At 39.8% G+C, this 16486-nt stretch overlaps 1 protein-coding gene across 4 annotated transcripts in view; it reads left to right on the top strand.

Annotated features, from left to right (window-relative positions):
- The window catches only part of DIP2A (DIP2 acetate--CoA ligase A), a 74115-nt gene that overhangs the window by 24869 nt on the left and 32760 nt on the right, over positions 1-16486 (top strand). For all 4 annotated transcript variants that reach the window (XM_085065932.1, XM_085065930.1, XM_085065931.1 and 1 more), the window contains exons 3-5: positions 3689-3808; positions 10270-10389; positions 15322-15567. In XM_085065932.1, the coding sequence (XP_084922058.1) occupies positions 3689-3808; positions 10270-10389; positions 15322-15567 (486 nt within the window). The remainder of the gene's footprint in view (positions 1-3688; positions 3809-10269; positions 10390-15321; positions 15568-16486) is intronic.

Genomic DNA, 16486 nt, shown 5'->3' with positions numbered 1-16486 from the left:
TGATCTGGAAGGTGTGAACACTTAGTTTTGGATCTTGAAGACAAAAGTGTGTGCAGCAGCTAACATGTTCTGGGATTGGATATGACAGTAGAGAATGGTAACATTGAACTGGGAATTTGAGTGAGGACTGGATAATCAGTAATCGGGCCAGAGCCAAACCTCCACTGTTTGGATTTTCTGCCTTGTCATACCCCTTTTCCTTTCTTCTAGTGCTTTGAACTTGGCTGCCATCATTTGTTCCTTTCTTTTTTCCAGGCCCAGTTCAATAGCTGCAGAAGGACTTGATAATGTACAAAGAGTGTGGAGTTCCCTCTTAGGCCTCCCTCTTACCCTCTCCTCTCTGCAGGGCTCTTTAATACATTATGTTTTGAAAATTTGATCTCTGCTTACTTTATATCTTTAGCTGTGCATTCTTCCCAGTGATGCCAGCAGAGAATCTTCCTTTTCCTGGAAGCTCTTCACTGCTCTTATAGTAAAATAATTTTTGCTTGTATAAATGAAAATTGCAAGAAATTACAGTATTAGTCTTGATTTTTCCAGTGCTCTTGGATGGACAAATACAGCAATAATTCAAATATTAACTCTTAATTTCATCCTGTAGAAGCAAAGTGTTCAGTTAGTTGGAACAAGCAGCCTCTCTAAGATGGCTTCATTCTTGCTAGCTTTGGGTAAGTTAAAAATGGACAAGATGCAGTGATAGTGGACCAAGTATCTTTAGTATATATCTTTTCAAATGTTACTTTATAAAGTTTGGTGCGAGTGGGGAGACTTAGCCTGATTACCCATCTGCTTTTGCTGAAGGCTAAGGTAGTGATTTGCATAGTAGGAGAATAAATGAGCAAGCTCACCAAGCCTGTGGAACAGGATTTTACTGGCACATTGTTGTGTAGCCTAAGAGAGAGATGCACTATCATACTATTTTTACCAAAAAGTGACATTTTTCAGATTAATTGTTGGTATTTTTGTGCTATGGTAGGAAACCTTTTTTGAGACAGCAAGAAGGGAGACTTAACCTGAAAAAACTGTGTTGTGGTTTCTAACAGTGCCAAAGATTACATTCCTCTTCCTAATTTAAGGGCAATTTCTGAGATTCATCGATACATACTTCATCACAATAACTCTGATTCCCAAAAATCTGACGCGTAGTCTTGGGAGGAGGAGCGTGTTCTGGTTTAGGAAAGAGTCATGCACTCCTCTTGTTGTGTGGTCACTTCTTCCCTGCTCCTCCTGCCCCCAGTCCTGGTGGGGCCAAACATCAGTGCTTGGGTTGCACATGCCTCGGGACATCCCGTATGCAGGTTGTCATCTGCTGGTGGGTTATACCAGTCAGCTCATTTCCCAGATTATTTTCCTCCCATAGGGGATCACAGAGTGGAAAAAGGGCTCTTGTTAGTCCTGATTTCAAGGCTCTGTAGTTACTACAAGACAGGAAATGGGAAGAGTAAGGAATTGGGAAGAACATGAATCTCTTTTTCTGCTAACAACTAACAACCTTCCTGGAGGAAAAGAAATGACACATTAAAAAAAATTTACATACATTTGTGCTACCGTAGTTACCATGTTATCCCTTTGCCTTGCCTGTTTGCTTGGTACAGCCTTAAGGAGATGACTTACTGTGGTGGTTTGACGCTGGCCAAACGCCAGACACCCAAACCAGCTGCTCACTCACTCTCCCCTGCTGCAGCTGGGCAGAGGAGAGAAAAAAATTAAATTAAGGGCCCTGCCACTACCCAAAACCAGGCCAAGCAAAACCAGCACACTTGCCTCTATCTTTTTAACAAAATCTAAAGTCGTTATTGTTTCCAGATCAACAAATCCCCCTGGACTGTTGACCTGTGGTTATGGAAAACTTGTGTTCAAGTGAAATGTGGGATAGAATTCTGCAGTGTTTTCACCACTCTATCAGATCTGTTGAATCAATTCAATTGGCAGACTACACTTGTTTTTCTCTTAAAACAGAATTCTGCTTAAGTGTTTCAGGGAGTGTTAGGTCTGTGTTTTGGTAAGCACATGTTCTGCTCTGCTCCAGTGAGGACACTTTGTTTTCTTTGCTGGTCTGTCTCCATTTATCCCATTGGGCAGTGCAGTTGATATTAGATATTCTGTCATCTGCTTAAAAGGCTTTACTTTTGGAAATCAGGAAAAATAAGGTGAGAATGTGTTTGTTCTTTATCACAAATTGCACAAGAGAGTAGCATATCTCTGGAGTTGGACTAATTTCTAAAAACTTAGATCTGTGTGATTTATTAACTGTTCCTTCATTTTTCTATTATTTAGGGTCGTTTTTCCCACAGACCCCCTGAGTGAACCCTTGTCTAGTCTAGCTCAAGGTTGCCTCTTCAACATCCAGAGGTGTTCACTGTCAGCTGCAAAGGGGATGGGAAAGGGAGTGCATTCATCCAAAGGTCTCAACAGATACTCAAGAAAGCTGCTATATAGTAATTTATCTTGTCATGAAGATGATAAAACACTTCCCCTGAGGATACTATGTTTAAATAGAGTATTTGAAGGTTCTTTTTCATCTGTTGAGGTAGAACTGGGATACTTAATCCAATTACACTCCTAATGTGAAGACTATCCTACTGAAGGGTCTTCATAAAAAATGTCTTATAATTGCTAGATTTGTTAATAATTGCCAATTTCTTTCCTGGTACACACTTTGTAACAAACGGGAGGGAACAGAAACCCCATGAGAGAGAGAGAGGAACCTTTTCTTATTTGTTAAAGTAAGATCTTTCCTTGCAAAGGAACTGGCCCAGATTCCTCTGGAATGATGTCTTCAGTTCAGTGAGAGCTGCTTTCACTAAGTATGTGCATTTTGAAAATGTGGTTTTCAAAATACTTTGTTTTCAAAAGACTTGGGGGCAAGTAGGAAAGCAGAAGCTCTTCAAGGGAAGGAAGGAGTGAAATGAAATGTGTGGTACAAGGGCTGAGAAAACACAGTGAACTTGATGCAGCAGGTCTTACATTGCTGAGGAAAGTTTATTGTTAAACATAGCACTAAGCTAAATTTATGTTAGGATTGTATAAAAACCCTTCCAACTTCATTGGAATGTTACATTTTTAAGTGTGGATGTATAACAAAATTGCCAAGGAAAGTTTCTGTTCCAAATTGATACAGTCCTTGATGCATTAAGAGTCAGCAGGGAGTCTCCTCATTTGGGGGATCAGGGAGTTATAGTGGATATTTAATGGTTACTGTCCACCCCTTTGAGTTTTTATTCCTGTTGTGCTACAATGTAAAATTGAGATTTATGTTTCTGAACATTAGGCAGGCTAAAGGTAAGCAACTGCCCTGGGTTATCTAGAGCCCTCTTCTAATCAGGTGCAAAGCAAACAACTAGAGAATGGCTCAGTTCATCTTATTTTTGTTACCCTGTATGGGGCTGGCAAGGTCTGTCATCATTTCAGGAGTACATGAAGCACCCAGCTCGATTACAGCAGGAGCTTTTAGACTGCTGAAGCTGACAGTAATTCTGCCCTTAATATCTGCAAAGATTTTATTAGAGAATTGCAGCATTTTTGTAAAATGTGAATCTTCTGAGTACTGGTCTGTTAAATGGGTATAGATAAATGTGTTGCATCAGTTGAGCTGGTAAGTGTTGAAGGTGGAGAAACAACGTAGACACAGGGAGCAGATGTTATCTTTACAAAGCTGAATTTGTACTAAAACAAAACTGTGTTTCAGGTGTGGATCCATCCCTGCAAGCAGAGAACCGAGTCCCAGGCTCTTCCCAAGCCACTGCTGCAGTAGCAAAACAGCAGAAATCCCGATCCACCAACTCGAGGGACGAGCGCTTCCGATCTGGTAAGGGACAGAGGTGTAGCTGAGGTATCACGTGTCCTGAGAGGAAAAGTATACCTGTAAAATGCTATCTGCACCTACACAGAGAGCTGAAAGTGCTTTGGAAGAAGGGAAGAGATAAGAAATGCCTTTTGAGTATCTTTTTGTTTCGATACACAAGTGGTTTTGTTTGAATCCGGCCTGAAGGAAGTGCTAGAAGGGTAAGAGACTGTAGACCTGCCTTCTGATGTGTTTCTTGGTGTGAATTTTAGCATGCTCAACACTTTTTTCATGTTTGCTGAGAAATCAAAATTGGGTTTCCAGCCTGTAGAGCAGTTACTTTAAAATTTTGAGGACTACAGTGTTGTGAATTCACTTGCTTGGTTGGGTTGTTTTGTTAAAGGAAGATTATGTATTTATTGTAGCTTTCTTTCAAATATTTCCTGGTTTAAAGCAAGTGCACAAAAAAGGGAAATGTCACAATGCATATTCTACTTCATTTTAAATGGACACCACAGTGACAAACCTGTTTTGGAAAATTGTGTGAAAATACTGATATCCTCATTGCATCCTGTTCCCATTGTTACTTTTCAGGTGGTTGAAGTGCACTATTTCCCTGTGAAATTCCGTGTCACAATAGTGAGGAAAAACAGGTGTTTGGAAGCTTTTCTCTCCTAAATACCTTTGGACTTGTAGCTAGATATTTTTGTTTGTTTTCCAGGGTAATTCTACATCTTGGGGTTGGGAATGAGAAGTGCAAGTGATGCCATGTGCTGCACATCCTTAACAGGGGACTTGTTTTGGGTCACCTTGTCTTGCCACTGCTTGGGCAGAGAGGTTATTGCATCCTGTCTGCCCTGATGATGTGTAAACCCTGGCTCCAGAGCTGGAGCTGATGTGCCTTTTACATTCATTAAGGCTAACTGAAGGATGAATGAGACTTCTTAAATACTCTGAGGGATATATCCACAGTCCTGGGAAGGATGGCTGTGTTCAGCTACAGAGAGTAGGAACTTCTGAATGTCAGGGAATATTGTTTAGTGTCATGATTAGCTAAATGATGTGTTTAAAAATGCGAAAATAAATATTAAATTATAAAAATATGTTACAGAAAAATACAGAAAATAATTGAAAGTAAGATGTGCCACTGTTGAACTAATAAAAATCTGTAAGAAGTGCACAACTACAGCAGGAAATCCTTGGGAGGTAGTCCTTGGTGAGGACTGCCATGTTCTTCTGTGGTTTCACATTGTTGCTCCCCCAACTCATTTTTCATTAAATATTCCTGCCTAGAACAAGTTCTTCACTTGGAAATTTGAAAAGTTCTTAGTTACAGCACATATAATTGGATTTCTTTCTCCCATTGGTAATATATGACAAGGCTTAATGTGCTCAGATGGTATCAAAACAAAATAGTGATTGGTTTAACTTAAAATGGTTTAGTTTAAACTTATGTCTGTGCAAGGAAAAGTAGATATGGCTTTCAGAAGCCAATATCTATTCTGCTTTTTCCTCTCTAATTAGAAAAACAAATCTTCAGATTTACTGCATTAGTGATTGGCTCTTTATCTCAGCAAAGAGATAAATTGTTGCCTTGTTTAACTTCCCTTTTTCCTGACATACCTTGCCTGTTGTGAGGGATAATGAGCTTCAGCCTCTTGCCCTCAGTCTCACACCTTATTTATTCTTTAGACTGTTGTGAGGAGGGGGGAGTGTGTAGTTTCTTCTTTTTTCTTTCCTTACAGCCTTTATTTCTTGTTTTCCTTTCTTGAAATCTCACCAGTTCTCCTATGATACTCTTTTTCAAAAGTAGCTGATATGGGGGGAATGCAGCTTTTCATATTACAGGCTCTTTCTGGAGCAATTATAGGTACTTCAGAAACATCAACATAAATTACTTAAAATAAGCATGCAAGTGAAACAATTATGTCTTTTTATGCAATTAATCTATCATTTACTCTCTGTAAGCACTTTTTTAATAGTTTCACAGAAGAGTTGTGTATTTAAATGAGCTATATGTTTTTATCATACCCAGATACTTTTCTTCAAAAAGTAAGTATTACAAAATAAAAATCCATCAGTGAATACAAGTGAATACAATTAACAATACTATTGATAAATACAAGCCTGCTGTCCTGGCTTCAGCTGGAACAGTGTTAATTTTCTTCTTAATAGCTGGTACAGTACTGTGATTTGGATTTACAATGAGAATAATGTTCATATTTTATTATTCTTGTTCTAATTCTATTATTTTATTTATTATTATCATCATCATCATGATTACATTTTAATTTACTTCAGTTATTGTTCCTATCTCAACCCATGGATTTTACCTTTTTCCAGGTCCCTCCCAGTCTCACCTAGATAATGCTTATTGCTTTACATGTAGATGTTTTGAAATCTGTGAGCAGCAGGGACACTGGTCAGCCTATAAATGTCATTTTTTTCTTCAATGGACAGTAGAAATTCTTCCTTCTATGCCTAAGGAGGGACAAGAATCAGGCTGATAAATGAGCAGAGGCTAGAAATGGGAATGAAAAATGCCCTTCTAATAGCTGGACAGCTTAGGAGCTGTAAGAGTTAAGATGATTTATAGTCCATGAACTATTTTAGTTTTCCTCCTTTACCCTTTTTTAAGGACACGTGGAAAGACAGAAAATGAAAATAGGTACAAAGAGTGGGAGAGACAATTACGTGGTTTACTACAACAGAAGGAGAAAGTGTTTTTAATCAGTTATTAATTGTTGGTGGTTGTTAGCAGCTTAATAAAGTGCAGAAGCTTAGAAATACTTCTCCAAGACTTTTCTTTCAGCTTTTGGATAGCAGCAGATGTTTTTTTCCCTCACTTTGATACACGTACTCTTTGTGTTAATGAAATACTGGGCTTGCTGCTCATCACTTTTGTGTTCCCTTTTCTCAAAAATGTGACACATTTGGTCAGATTATGAGTGTTTAATTCCCTGCAGAAAACTGAACTCCACAGTTCTTACATGGTAAATCACTTACACAGTAAATTTTGAAGAATTTAAGTAACAGGCAGTGGTAGAGAGCTTCTTTTTGCAATTCCAATATCTGGTTAAAATTTAATGTATACTAATTTATGAATTTTTGTACCCTCAGCGTTCTGCTTCTTCAAAATAATTTCATTCCTTTTACTTCTTTTATTGAAATGTGTTTCATCATGTTGAAAAGCTCTTAAATGAAATGTGGAATAGGAACAAAGTGTTCCAGGGAAGTGAAAGCAATTACTTCATTGATTTGGATGAGAGAGGATGTTCCTACTCAGCTGTTGTCCAAGGACAAGATATTATAAGAAAGATTTCAAGCCAGAAATAGATCTTAATGAGTATAGAGGGAATGATGAGTTAAATTGGCGCTATAAAAATAAAACATGGAACAGAATAAAAATTCATCCTGACTGTCTCCTGGTTGCATTTTTTATCATTTAATCTAGTCTGTTCCAGGTTTTGGGATGGGAGTTAGGACTAGATGAGGAGGTGGTGCTGGCTTTGCCCTCTGGAAATGGAATAAAAAGTAGTTCCCATGCTTGCTCCCACAAATCTGGGTGATGTTATGACCTGCCCTGCTCTGCTTTGTTAAAAAGCCCCAGCACACCCTTGCCTCCAACTAGGACTTTCCATTCCCAAAATGCACAACTGCCTAAGAATGCTTTCATTTTTTATCTGCCACATTATTTAATGGCTTAATGTATTTTATATGTGGACTATAACTGTTGTCTGTTATTTTGCTCTTCGGAAGACCTTTTCTGGAGGAAAACAATTTATGTCCCTCTGCTTCCTGTGAGATTCTAATGTAACAAAAATGTCTTTTTAAATTATGAGTAGATGTAGGCATGGTGGAAGTGACTGCATCTCATAGTTATGGTCTCTTTCTAGAAACATTCCTGCTTGGTTTTGACTGGAAGTTCTGACAAGGAATTGTGTCCTTCAGAATGGGCATTTTGCCCCTAGGTTGCTGCAAAAGCAACCTTAAATTGATGTTGAATCCTGCTTAAACTTTCCAGAATTTGAGGACATAAAGGGTTTTCTTCTGTGTATCCATTGAAATAAACTTCATTGGTGGACAATTACAACTAAAACCAAGGATCAGGAGAAACCAAGACTTGACAAAAAGCCTAGATGTGGGAATGGAGAGGGATGCAGACAGACATAAGAAAAGGGGAATTTTTAATTTATAAAGCATCTATTATTAATCCTTGGGGTGAAGGACAGCAGCAAAAATCTGACAGGGGGCCCAGGACAAAAAAAAATATTGTAATAAATGACAGAGGTTTTACTGATTTCTTTTTTTTTTTTCTCTTCTTAATATTTTTCCTCTCATAACAACATCATCTTTGAACCTCCCATGTTACTTGCACAAAAAAATTCCTATTTGAGATAAGCATCTACTTAATACATTCCTGAGTCTTGTAGGAACACACAGGTGGGATGATGTCGCTGTTGAGCAGCTAGCAGAGTAATGAATGCATCGGTTCTCAGTGGCAAGAAGGAATGACCTTTATTGTTTTGATTTCATCACATTTATAGAGTTCTCAAAAGTCACCCAGATTGGTCAGTCAGAAGCCTTCCCCCAGGCCTGATTGGCCAGGCCTGCACTGCCCAAGTTCTGGGACACTGTTCCAAAAACATCCAAACTTTATCTTTATTTACAAAACACAAGAAAACTTCTCATGGGAAAAACTATACTAGCCACAGGATAGTATATTTGCATATATGCATATTATAAATACCGCTCTGAACCGTTTATCATGGGGGATCTGCAGAATGAAAAGGGACATTATTGTTGCTAAAAACTGGTTGGTGTCTGGGACCATATGCTCAGGGATTCTTATGAGTTTGTAGAATCCATTTGGCCAGACTGAAGGGAACAGTTCCTTAGGAAGGGCTTTGTGCTGAGCTTGACCAAAGGGGGTTCAGGGTTAGTACAGAAATGGTACTTTCTTTTTCTTTTTTTTTTTTTTAACCAACCAACCAAAAAAAAGGTACTGTAAAATACAGCATTTTACCTGTAGCCATCACCAAGGTAAATCCCTGGAGGTACAGGGATAGAGTAATTACATTACATTGTATATTATATGTAAGTTGTGTAAGTGTATGTCTGTCATACACACTTAGGTATCTACAAATAGTTTCATATCTTCAAATCTATCTACCTGTTGCATATTTGCATCTTAACAAAAGAACAGATGGATACGTACCGAAAGAATATGTATTTTCTTTCAAATTGAATAGTTAAATTCTGAAAATCTTGTGTAGGAGTTTCCATGTAGAAGAAACATGGTCAGCCCAATGCATAATCATGTACTCACTTTTGGGCTCTGTCCTGGTTCAGGTTCTGTCTTTTGCCAGGGGTTTCCACGCTGAGCAATAACATTTCATTTCTTGTAGCATCTGTCATTAGTCTTGCTGTTGCTGTTCATTTTCATATCTCATTGCTGTGTTCAGTAAATTGGTCTTATCTCAACCTGAGATCTTTGCCTTTTATGCCTCCAATTAATTCTCCTCTTCATCCTACCACAGAGAGGAGGGAGACAGGGAAGTGAGTGAGTATAGAAGTGTTTTTAGAGGGAAGACTAAATTGGAGAATACCATTCCTAAACCACAACAAGCCCACTGTAACTATGTTTAAGTGTACACATGTTGTATTGTGCTTTTCATGAGTTTGAGTCCTTAGTGGTAAGTCAAAGTATATTTTTGGTCTGCCTCATTTCTCCTCAACATCGGTTCACTTCTCATGAATTTTCTTCCTGCATAAGTTTAAGCTTTTGACACCGTTGAAATGCAGATGTCAAAGAGAAAAAGCTGCTGAAAAATTACTGGAATACGTTAAATTTTATCTGCAGTGAGGTCTTCATTGAACACATTGAGCCCTCTTTAATCTCAGTTTTTGCTTAAAAATTAGAAAAGTTAAAATACAGCCCATGAGTCTCTTAGGGTAATTTTTGCTTTCAGGAAAATAAAAGCTCCATCTATCTTTTCCCTAATTCTTCGTATGGGATCATAGAATTCTGTTAGAGTTAGAAAATACCTCTAAGATCGAGTCCTTTAGTCTCTTTTTTCTGTTTTTCATTACTTATATTGTTTTGTGAGACCTTCAAATATGCATGTACATGTACTTCTTTTCCCTTCCTGGATTTTGAGGAGAGCATGTCAAATGCTGTTGCAAATTTACAGAATCTGCATTGCAATTAGCCCCCCAAATGAAAATAACTCATAATTCAAAACTAACGTACTGGGTTCTCTGTCACTTCAGTGTTTATTTCAGGGGTTTTTCCAAAATGCTATTCACAGAGCCTTTTTTAGGCTGATTTCAAGAGGAAAATGTGTCAGCTTGACCCTGCTTATATCATCCCTTAGCTTTGGAAACCATTGCTTCTGCACTGGATTGGAGCCAGAGGCAGTGGTGTTGATTCAGTCATGATTAACTGAATTTCTAACCTTTTTGTTTGTTTGTTTTCTATACAGATGTCCACACTGAAGCAGTACAAGCAGCACTTGCAAAATACAAAGAGAGGAAGATGCCCATGCCTTCAAAGAGACGCTCTGTCCTGGTGCACTCTTCAGTAGAGACATACACACCTCCAGGTACATGTTGAGTGAACACAGAGAATTAACAGAGCTGCCCAGAGAAGCTGTAGCTGTTCCATCCCAAGAAATGTCCAAGGCCAGGTTGGACAGGGCTTGGAGCAACCTGGGATAGTGGAAGGTGTCCCTGCCCTTTGTTTTGCTAAGTTGTTAGTAGGTTGCAGTAAAGTTCTGGTTTTTAGTGTCTCAGTAGTGCAGCTACCAAAGGTCCACACGAAAGCAGTCCTAGAGTGAGCAGGTGCCCTTTTTGCATAAGTATGTTCTCTTATATCATATCTCGCTCAGAGGAGATAATCTAGGCAAGCAAGTTAGAGCTGAAAATATCTCATTTCACATTGCAGAAGATTCTTTTTTTATAAGTTGGAGAAAATACCAGAGCATTAAATTGCTTAGCACTCATCAGATGGTTTCAACTATTCAATGTTGAGCAGATGGAAACAGTCAGAAAATCATATGCTGTAATTGTTCAGATTGGTCATGGCAGAATGCCTTCTTTAATATTTAGGGGGAAAAAGTAATCTTCCTGTTGTCTCACAACGTGTTGTGCTAGCAAGCCAAGTGGTTTGGGGCCAGTGTCTTGTATACAAAGAAGAGGGATTTCCTAAGCTGTTAAATTTTGAGGATGTGCTCTTGTCTTTTGTAATGTGACCCAGGAGGAGAAGCACACTGACCTCTACTGCTCTTCTCCATGATTTCTAGTTCTTAACCACCCTTCTCTGAAAGAGCAGTTCAGGTATGCTGCCCTTCTGCCTTCTGAGCTGTATTTCTTCTTTCTGTTCTTCCCACTTAAAAAGAATTCCACTTCTGTTTGCTAGTCACATACTTAAGTATATTATTTTTGTGGGTTCTCCAATTGTTTCATTAGTTAATAAACAGTAATCTTCTGTGTTCTTATATATGGTCTTTCTTGACCCTTAGCGTTTTTGCCTAGAAGATAAATTAAGTATTTTTAATTAAAGAATTTTTTTTTATGAGCAGTTCTTAAAGAAGCTGAGATGCTATGGAGACAATGTTAGGTTATGTGATAAAAGTTGCCTTGCACACCTACACAAGAGCATGGGGCCTGGCAGGTGGGGCAGCCCAAATAATGCCCTGTCCCAGGAGCCACCAGCCTGTCCCAGACCCATCTGGACAAGCCCAGAGGAGCACTGGGAACAGCAGCAGGCAGGAAGGCAAGTTCAGGACTAGGAGAAGGGTCACCCTGTCCTGGCCTGTCCCAGGGCTGCCCGTGGAGACCCTCAGCCCTCCTGGCCAGGTGTGAAGCCATCAAGACCAGTCAGCACTAGAGCACCTTCTGGACTGGAGGGAACACACAGAGGGCTAAGGGACACAGTATGGGATTCAGGGCAAGAGTATTTTGGAACTGCAGGAGTCTTGTTATGGGATGTGTAGGTGAGGAAGTGCAGACAGTCAAAGGGTCAGACTTAGGGATGAGCAAGCATGGGGAAAACAGCAGGATAAGAGGATCAAAAGGGCTGGAGTTGTGTAAAGGGAACACAACACATGCCTGGCCATGCCCCTGACCCTGCACTCCCTGCTGTACATGTGTGTACAGCACTAGATGGGATCTGCATGTTTTTGTGTGCTTGTGCTGCTGGAGTGTCATCTTGTAACGTGCCTGTGCTGATGGTCAGCAGAGAAGCCAGGTATGCTCACACTGGGATTGAGCAGGGTGAAGCAGCACCTTAAATACGAGCTGAAAGTGGTGTTGTGACCACCACAGGGATGTGGTCATGGCCCCAAGCCTGCTGGAATTCATTAATTATTTGGACAACACTCCCAGGCGTGTGGTATCATTATTGGGGTGCTCCTGTGCAGGACCTGGCATTGGACTCAGTATTCCTCACGAGTCCCTTCCAACTCAGGATATTCTATGAAGTGTTAAGTGCCTTTAGAATGTGTCAACCTCTTTCTATGAGAAGGTGTTATGAGATCCCCTTATTTCTGTCAGAGAATGGGCCACTGGATGAGTTCTGTATCAGAGGGAGCCAGGATACTCAAAAACATTCTAGGGACTTTCTTCAGCTGTATCAAATAATAAAAATAATTGTATTTTTATGGGCCTGTCTTTATTTGCAATGTTAGCTCAGCAAGAAGGATCTGAAATTGTAAAGAATCCGACTAGTGCTGAGCATCTAGTCCTGAGCAATGCCTTAAGTCCTTGTATTGGCAGGAGTTAATGCAATTAAAACATGCTTTGGTGTTAATAACTGAAATCTTGTTTCAAATAGCTACCATCACGTACCAGAAAGGAAGCATCAGATTCATGTTCTTTACACTGAGAGTGGTGAGGCACTGGCCCAGAGAAGCTGTGGCTGCCCCTGGATCCCTGGCAGTGTCCAAGGCCAGGTTGGACAGAGCTTGGAGCAGCCTGGTGTAGTGGAAGGTGTTCTTGCCAATGGCAGGGGGTGGAATGGATGAGCTTTAGGGTCCCTTCCAACTCAAATCAATCTTTAAATCAGTGGTTCTCAGCATGATGTTAAATTGAAACCCAATTCCTGGCTGCAGTAAATGATCTGTTTTTATCAGTAATCCTTCCAAAAATTTTAACATACTTCTGGTGTTGTCCTATAGAGTCTCTGATCCTTCCCACATGGATTTCCTGTGATCAGAACTGGAGCTGTAGCCTTCATGCAAGGCTGGCTCAAAGAGGGGAGGCTTCTGGGTCAGCTCCCAGCCAGGAAGAGCTGGAAGCCAAGCACACAGTATTGTGTCACTGTTCTGTCACTACACACCAGGAACCACAGATTAACCCCTGCTGCTGCCACAGGGCTACTACTGGGGTGACCTTGCTACTTCATGTATTTATGTTTGATATTGGAATTCTTTTACCATGGATCTTCCAGTTTTGTACAGTTAATAATACACATTTAAAGGGTTTGGATTTTTCACCTCCACTTGTGTAAGACATCTGAAAGCTTAGAAATATTAGAGAGACTTCATTAGTCTTGAATCTGGGTAAGGAGATACTGTCAGAGTGTGTGTTCTGTGAGAAACCTGCTTTTTCTGTACTTTTATTCCTTCTTCTGAAGTGGTTGTAAATTGCAAACATGGTGGTTTGGTTTGGTTTGGTTTTTTTCAATCCCTGGCTATTCATAATCCTATCTTGTTCCGTATTCCTGGAGTTACTTATTTTTGCTTTCTGTCTGAAAGAAAGGGAAGGTTGCAAGCAGTACAGGACAGCTTTGGCTTCTCTCCAGGAGCACATGGAGTCAGCTGCCAAAAGCTCCAAATTTGGCAACAGATTGGAAATACCACATGAGACATGGACCCAGGAATGGGGATGCACCACAGCTGGATCTTCTCAGAGATCTGTTGTTGGGGTATTTTCATTCAGAATTGTCATGTTTGACAAGGGAGGTCAAATAATGACATACCTGCAATTTTAACTTTGAAAATGCCATCATGGTAAATGGGATTCTTATGAAATGGTTTGTCATTTTTGTGATTTTGAGACTGCTAAGAGAAGTTCTTCTGAAGCTATTGAAAATGCACATATTCTTGAAAAATCACAAAATTAAAGAACTGGTAACTGAAATTATTTGCCCAAGATGAGGAGTAGATTTTTTAATGTTGCTTCAAGAAATTGATAAGGAATAGTGTCTAGCTGAACAATTATTTGTTCAGAGGATTAAGAAAACAGCCAAAATTCAAAATGCAGAATTCCTGATGTAACCCACCCCAGATTTCCATGTCTGGAAGGGACTGTTAGAGCACAGTAACAGACACCCTATCTGTGCTAGTTTGGAAGCAAACCAGCAGAGGAAATTACCCCCACACAAATATGTTGCAAAAGATTCCAAGTCAGAATTACAATTTAATAGGAAAAATTAAAATAGAGGCAATAATACAGAAACAACAGCTTAAACTGATAAAGTCAGACTACAACCTGCCACCCTCTTGGGTGGTAGGAGTCTAGTTAAATGGTGTCTGTGGTCTCATTAGTGTGATGGAGATGCTCTTGTTGAAGTGGTGATCCTGAAGAGAGGTCTAGTCCGTCAAAAAGATCGAGTCGTTAAGATTCAGCAGTCTCTTTACAAAAGCAAGATTTTTTTTCAGTAATAAGGCTTTCTGGTTTTCAGTCAAAATCACAAGGGATGTATTTTCTTTATATTTAGAATGACCTTTTTATTTGTTGTTAGATGGATAATAAATTAGGAAAGATTGTGTGCCAAAGGGAAACTTCTGGAAAGTTGTAAATAACTGGAAAGTTTTAAATAACTGGGTGGTAATTAAATTAGGAGCCCTTTGTCAGACTTCTAACAGCAACAAATATACAACTAGAATGGAAAGATGCTTTACTAAGCATACTAATTTACATGTGCTAGTCATTAATACCAGTTTATGTGGTTAAAATGCATGCTTTGTAATTACTCTTCCATTGAACTTTGGAGCACCGTGGTTTTTTTAGAAATTAGTTCTCAAAATAATTTGCCAGAAGAATCAAAAAGTGAAGAATTCCCTTCCCCTCAAAAAGAGTGAAAAAGGAAATAACCAACAAAAAAGTCAATGGGTTTTATTCAGGTGTGATGAGATAAAATTTACCTGTTCAGAACAGAAGTATTTTTTCAGTAGAATAGAGATGGGACGGGATGGGACAGGGTGGGATGGGATGGGATTGGGATGCTCACTGATCCTCTGCTGGAGGTAGAAGCCTTCTTTGACTCTCATGTCATTCCAAATGCTGCAGGCAACAGCAACTTTGCTCCAGCTGTGTTCTGGCCCTAATGTGTAGAAGTTGTTGTGTTAACCCAAAACACGGCAGCGAGAGGGATTGTGTGTGTGAATATCCCATTCCTACAATACACCCCCTCAGGTGTAGCATGTGAGAGCGCTGTGCAGAGCACACAGAGCATGGCCAGGTGCCATGTCCTGGTGCTGGGTCATTGCCATTCCCACATGACAGGCCTGTCATCGTTATTTTGACCGCAGACACATCGTCAGCATCAGAAGATGAGGGCTCGTTGCGGCGGCAAGGGCGGATCAGCTCCACTCCGTTCCAGAGCCATTCCAACGCAGAGCCCTGGCTTAACCGGGTCATTCAGGGCTCCTCCACCTCATCCTCTGCATCCTCCACCTCATCTCATCCTGGAGGGAAACCTGCTGCTGCTTCCAATACTGCTCCTGCCACCACTGCTGCCACTGTGCTTGCAGATCTCATGGCACACACCCAGATAGGTCAGTAAACCTGCCGGTGTGGTTGGAATAAAATCAGATTACAAATCCCAAAGCTGAGCTAAACACAAAGGTCTTCACCGGGAGGTGCCTGTAAATAGCCTTAAAATATGCAATTCACAGACCAGGTATGTATGATGTATATGTATTTCATTGAACCCGAGCCAGTTGTTCATGAGATCTGAACGTGCATTTTTCTTGGTAAAATGCTTGCTTTGCCGAGAAACTAAGGGTCTGTTTTAGTGGATTCCAAAGCAGAATTTCAAAGGAATCCTGGTTTTCGTGCATGCTCTCCAATCTGCTTGTACTTACCCTAAACAATGTCAGGTTATGTATTTCAGATGTGATTCAGTTGGTAAAGACCCAAAACCCACAATCTTTGAGAAAGTTATGAAATCAGAAGTATTAATCATTAGGAAAGTTTTTTTGCTGTTTGTACGAAACCTCTAAAGAAACCTAATTTTTCATATTCCCATTTCCAAGCTTATTACTAATGAGAAACCTGCAATTTTGTTTGACCTCAGTGGATGCAAGAAAGATGTAATCTGTCGCCACTTCACTTTGAGCCATTCTGGATTTCACATTATGGATTAATAGAAATCATGTTTAACTCCTTAAAATTACAAAGTCAGTTATGGCTAACCTGTTACAGTTAACTGGGTTTGATGAAATTCTTAATATAGGTGTAAAAACTTGCAAGATATACAAAAAAAAACAGCAGCTTGTTATGTCTCATGCCCCAGGCCAGATAGACATGTCCATGAGGACTGTAATCAACAACATTTTATGGAAAATCAAGGCCTTATTAAGAGTTCAGAGTCCAGCATTTAAGCAGCTGAATGTTGGGCTGTATGCAGGCTTAAAATTTCATTAATGGGAAATAAATAATTATAGTATCTTTCAGGAAGGAAGCTCAGGGATT

The sequence above is a fragment of the Lichenostomus cassidix genome, chromosome 7 (genome assembly GCF_008360975.1).
Source record: "Lichenostomus cassidix isolate B80296 chromosome 7, HeHo_3.0, whole genome shotgun sequence".
NCBI lineage: Eukaryota > Metazoa > Chordata > Aves > Passeriformes > Meliphagidae > Lichenostomus > Lichenostomus cassidix.
The sequence above is the reverse complement of the archived record's forward strand: the minus strand, read 5'-3'. Positions and strand labels throughout refer to the sequence as shown.